The sequence below is a fragment of the Sinocyclocheilus grahami genome, unplaced genomic scaffold (assembly GCF_001515645.1).
Source record: "Sinocyclocheilus grahami isolate Dianchi unplaced genomic scaffold, SAMN03320097.WGS_v1.1 scaffold1370.1, whole genome shotgun sequence".
Taxonomy (NCBI): Eukaryota; Metazoa; Chordata; class Actinopteri; order Cypriniformes; family Cyprinidae; genus Sinocyclocheilus; species Sinocyclocheilus grahami.
The window spans coordinates 472148-478147 of record NW_015506549.1 but is presented as its reverse complement, the minus strand read 5'-3'; the positions used below and the strand labels follow the sequence as shown (position 1 = coordinate 478147).

At 36.9% G+C, this 6000-nt stretch overlaps 1 protein-coding gene across 1 annotated transcript in view; it reads left to right on the top strand.

Moving 5' to 3' along the window:
- Nucleotides 1-1432: 1432 nt before the first annotated feature.
- LOC107569680 (ephrin type-B receptor 3-like) overlaps nt 1433-6000 on the top strand; it is a 43305-nt gene continuing 38737 nt past the window's right edge. Inside the window, exon 1 of the mRNA XM_016255816.1 lies at nt 1433-1957. Coding sequence (XP_016111302.1) covers nt 1894-1957 — 64 coding nt within the window. The 5' untranslated portion in view covers nt 1433-1893. The remainder of the gene's footprint in view (nt 1958-6000) is intronic.

Genomic DNA, 6000 nt, shown 5'->3' with positions numbered 1-6000 from the left:
GTTTTCTAATAAAAGACTAGACCACAAATTATGCGAACTGCTACAGGACAAATAACAGAACAAGATCATTCATTATCATTTCAGCATTACTCCATTGACTTAAGAGAAAGGATATAATCCCTCAATTCACTTTCAGCCAATATAAATGTATATACCTTCAATAGTCTGCATGTACAAATCTGCATGTACAATACTAAATATGTCTCCTTTATTGTGTCATTTTTGTTTAACATATTTTGTTCATGCAAAACTTTTTTTTCTGAAAGTTGGAAAAAATGTTTTCTTGTATTGTACACATACAAGCAGCTACTCTAAGTACAACTTACATTTATGAAATTGAGGCATGTGATTCAAAGTTGGTATTATCAAAGATAAATAAATAACATTTAAAAAAATAAATCAAGGGATGAGAAATGAATTTATAGTAATTTTAAGTATGAATTAACCTATTCAAAATGTATCAAATGCAATGCCAATGAACATAAACCCACAGTAACAAAGAAATTAAATAAACATTCAGCAGTAGTAGCAGAAGTAATAATAATAATAATAATAATAATAATAATTTAAAATGTTACCACTGCATTTTACAATTTAAAAAATGCAATAGGGTAACAATACTTTTAAGAAAGAGCCCATTTACTTTGGATACAGTTTATCTGTTTAAAAGAGGCCTCAAAATTGTTATCTACTACTTTTACCAGAAGTTCGAAAAGGCAGAGAGAAAAAGCGGTGGGATTTGAGTGTGTGAAAAAGAGCTGAAAATAATTTTGATGAGCAGGACCGCTTTCAAAAGTACAGCATATAACCACTTCATGTAAAACACATTTTAACAGTACTTTTAGTGTCATATCATCAATAATAACACGCCGAGAAAAATAATAATAATAAAAAAAAAGATCAGACAGGTCAACGTGGCACATCTGAAGCGTTTCGCCAAACCTGAATTTAACCTTAACCTTAAAGTCCGTAATTCAAATTCAGGAACTGTAGCCTAATGTTACTAATAATAAAAATATCACAGTGATTATTTACTGTAATATAGTTATGCATGTAAGTATTAAGCAATACAAATGAGCAAGTTTTACTTATAATGTGCAATAGCCTACTTTGTGATAAATCTCGCAATAAAGCTTATCTACGTATTTTTACAGTAGTAAAAGTGCAACTCTAATAATTATTACGTGCACATTGTAACATAAAATGTTTCCAAAACAGCATATACATTAGGTTTGTTCGTTTCCACGAGAGTTTGAAGACATGCAAGCACTCAAACCCGCAGAGCGGCGCTCGCACCCTGCCAACTGCGCCAGGTCGTCAGGGGGCGTGGCCAGCAGAATGACTGACAGCTGATTCTGAGCGAAAACTCCTCCCCGCACCGCCTTTCTCTCTCCCTCTTTCACTCTTTCTTTGATTTCAGAGTAGCCGATCTTCATTCCAGTGCACATGGAAAGGCAGAGAAGCAGGAACGGTCAGCGCTTGGAAGGTGAAACGCGCTCAGGGATTTTACGCGTAAAGCCGCTATAAGGTGCTTTTTTTACGGGACGCGCTTTATTATTGGACTACAACAGAATGCTATCTGAGGAGGAATGGACATTTAAACAACTGTTCTCCGTGTAGGGATTCCACTGTGCAACATCTATAAACGGACACACATGCTCACCACTGATGAAAAATTAGGATGAGTTTTAAAGCTCTTTCAGCGCCGCTTTAGATATATTTTTTTTTTTGCACATTGGATTACATAAACACGGCTGCAATTGCGGTTTATGGAAACAGCTGAGAAGAAGACAACTGAAGTTGGGGAAGAGGGTCTCTGAAGCTGGACTGAGGGTCTGAAGGATTGTACGTCTCTTCGCGGAACTCCACTTTCATGTCCGAAGTCTCTGGTTTATGACAATGGATTATTTGCTGTTTTTATGCGGCTTTTTGCTGCCTCTGTCCTCGGCTGTTGAAGGTAAGATTGCCAATTTTTTTCTTTCTTTTTTTTCTCGCAATGCTTATCAACCCAACCTAGAGTCTGGGAGGCAAGTCACGGGTCGATTGATGCGCGTCTACAGGAGTTGCGCCTCGGACTCCGTAAATAATAACCGGGATTTAAGGTTTTCGTTTTATGCGTTTTAATTAATGCAGTAAAACGCGTCCGGTCCGATGCTTTCTTGGGGAATTGATCTGGCCATTGAATGACACCAATTACACATGCGATTACACGGCAGAGCTTCTCCCTCCTAATTGTTGTTTATTTTCTTTCACCAAGACAATAGTTTCTGTCTTTCGTAAAGGAAATGTCTCTACAGGGAGCCCCACTTCAACAGTCTCTCTGTCAGACAAGACGCAAATCCAGGTCTCCTCAAAAGACGCATGGTGCGTTTTGAGCTTTTTATTTTTCTGAACAAATACAATGACGTTTGGGCAACCCATAAATTGACCAAAATTGAAATTTTATTAGCGTGTTTGTATCGGAGGTTGCTCTTATGCTGTGCATCAATTATGGCCCTTTTGGCGTACGTGTTCCTTTTAATCACAATTATGATTCGTTTATTTCCTAATGACTCAGATCGGTAGTTTAGCTTGGTTTTGATTCAATTGATTCTTCGAAGTCTGGACCCCCATTAGACTGGAGGACCTTTTGACACCAATAAAGATGAAAATGAGTGGGCGCTTAATAGATTTTCACGGAGAACAACAATGTCGATTTATTCATTTCTTTATTGGTATTTTTAACCATACAATTGGCGACAAGCATGAAATCGTGAACACTTGCTTATTGTACTGCTGCTCAGACTTGTCTATTGTGAGTCTACTAGTGAAATTCTTTAAAACAGCATTTATTATTTAATAAAACTCGTATGTTGATACTATTAATGTCGATATTGTCAGATATAACTACAGCCCCTTTAGCCACAGTTAATGTTTTTTTTTTCTTTTTTAAAGATGAAAAGGCTTGCCTTGCATTTTACTGCTCAATGTTGGATTAGTACTGTATTACTAACTAAATGATATATCGGTTCCCTTGTTTATTTGTATTTGAATGTTTTAATGAGTGAAGTGGACGGATGTTGAATGCGGGAAGTTATTTGGAGTTCATACGGGTTGTTTAGTTAAATGCATTTATTATTTTCCCCACCGCGGTGTATATTTCTATATTAGCGTTGTAAAAGTTACTGCTCAATGTTGGATTAGTACTGTATTACTAACTAAATGATATATCGGTTCCCTTGTTTATTTGTATTTGAATGTTTTAATGAGAGTGAAGTGGACGGATGTTGAATGCGGGAAGTTATTTGGAGTTCATACGGGTTGTTTAGTTAAATGCATTTATTATTTTCCCCACCGCGGTGTATATTTCTATATTAGCGTTGTAAAAGTTATTTAAATAAACTTCGCTACGTGATTTATAATTGTGTCCGATATCAGAACAAAATTAGTGGATGTTTATGTGAAAGGCACACGGGCCTCGATTACTAGCCTATATTGTCTGATATATTGCTCGTTTAGCTCGGAAATCAAGCAGAATATTAACTGCCGTTAATTGTTGTCAAGTATCATAATTATACTGTTTAATGAAAAGCATAATTTAAGTTGTACGTGATAACAATAACTTAATCAGCGATTCAGATGACTCAATATATTGTTTAGGGTTGACGGTACGACTCATCTTATGTGTCCGTTTGTACTAATAGATTGTACGAGTGTGTACGAATTTAATTTAGGCTGACAATATTCATGCCACATTCTTGGTCCCTGGAGATTTTCCCTCCGCAAGAGCCCACTGATTTATACAAAAAAGACGATCAAAGCTGTCCAACATGCTTTAAAATGTGATTTTTAATGAATTTCTGATTTCTCCTGTAGCCTATCTATAGAATTAGTTCCGCGTCACTCCCTGTTTGAATCTGAACTCGCACGCGTTTTAGTAGGCTTTCCAAGTCTCTCTTGTCCAATTAGTCAAAAGCCTGGTTTTAATTCCCACTACCCTACTGTACTTATTATTTAGCACATGAGTGCGTGATAAACTTATTTTGTCCTGTATACTAATTTAAGGCATACATCTCATTGGAGATGTGGTAAAACACAGGCCTTCGCGGTATTACGCGAGAAAGATGCAGACCATTTGACCTCAAATCAACGTGCAAAAATACTGACTTTACTCTTGTTTATCCCCCCCCCCCCCCACATACTCTGTATTTACAGTATTTAGTCGTTAAAAGCAAGCGTCCTTGAACATACAGGCTATGAACATTTTCTGCTTTTTCGGAGCGTATATCTGCCCTCTTCATGTCCCATTGAAGTGGTAATTCAAAGGTAAACGCAGTTAACGCAGATAGAGCCCTTACTGACGAAATAACCGACTCATTTTGGGGGTAAACAGCATTAACATGAGAAACAAGATAATAATTACAGGGCACATTCACTGCAGAAGAGCAGTAACGCGAGCTTGAAGAAAGGCCTGAACGCGCAGCGTAAGCAAAACATGTATTTGTATTTTTGGAAAAAATATTCAATTCACTCTCACATGTGAGGTTTTGGGAAGCTGACGTGTTATAGGCCAGGATGTGTCCATTTTATTTAAACCATTTTTGCATTGACTGACAATGTTTGCACTTTTCAGAACCATTTATCAAAGCGCAGGACAGGCCCGTTTAAAATGGAACTGCTGATGGCAAACAATAAATTATACAAAAACGTGAAAGAAATAGTGACAGTCACATCGCATGCGTTGTAGCCTACTTTACATTTAAAAACCATATACAATTTAGCCTAAAATCTTGTTTTTGATGTTTTTGACAAGTTACGCGTCAACTATTTATAGACTATGTACCGCTATTAGCTATTTTTTTCGCTGCTACTATTTTAATAGCCTGTAAATACTATAACAAAGTAATAATACTAATACGTATTATTATTAATAGCAGTATTAGTAGTAGTAGTAGTATGACCGCTGTTGAGCGCAACACCCGAATTCTGCAAATCAATGCGACTTCATCGATCTGTAAAATCTGCGATCAAAAGGTTTAAAAAGAGGTCAAAGCATTGATCTGTTCTTCACACCATACACACGGCCTACACTCCTCTGAGAGGCTCTTTTCTCAACTTATTAAATTACTGAAGAGCCGTTTTAAACTAAACATGAGCACAGTTCAGTCTAGTAAAGTAAACGAACAAAGTTATAGGTATTTTTTGTTTGCTAAACTGTGTTCACCTCTAATATAGCCTAAATAAGTTTTGAGTTTGTATAATATTTATTCATATATTGCATCTATCACTTGATCTAAAATATGTCAAATCAAATATATGCCTATACATTTTTTGACCTCACCTATCTACTGTATCCATAAATGTAACCAAATAGTCAAAATTGGAGAGGCCCAAATTTAAAAGTTTAAAAAAAAAACATTCTGATTATTGGGTGGGACGTGTTTCCCTGTTTTGATGGTGGGCCTGCATTTAATGTATGCACCACAGAACTTAAGTGTGCAGCCTTGTATTAATTCCCTTTGTGTAGTATATTTAATTGCTTATTCATTTATTTTCATAGATGTTCTATTTATGAAATGTTTTTATGTATTAGTCTTGAGCGAGAGCCATTGAAAGGTCATATGTTAAACAGAGGATAGGGTGAACAGATGTCCGCTGGCTTTGTTTCAGACTCTCATAAGGAGCTCAAAGGGGTCTCAGACTCAAGCTTAAAGATGCTATGAAAACCAGGCATAATCACGAGTGGCGTACTGTGGTGGTCCGTGTAGGCTCACACCGCTAGCCTATAAATATTAGCGCTGATAACCTTTAGAACGCAGGAATGCTTTGGCTGTAAAATCTGACGGCTTTCTGAGCCCAGCGTGGAACAATAGCGTGCGCTGAAGGCCAATATTTAACCAAGTGCTCTGTTAATTGATGAAGAAGTGGACTGGACGCTGACTGGAATGTAGAATTCGCTTCTTTTGGAGTGTCCACTCAAAAGGGCCATCCTGGCAGCTGACGCAAAGGCCTTTAGAGAAA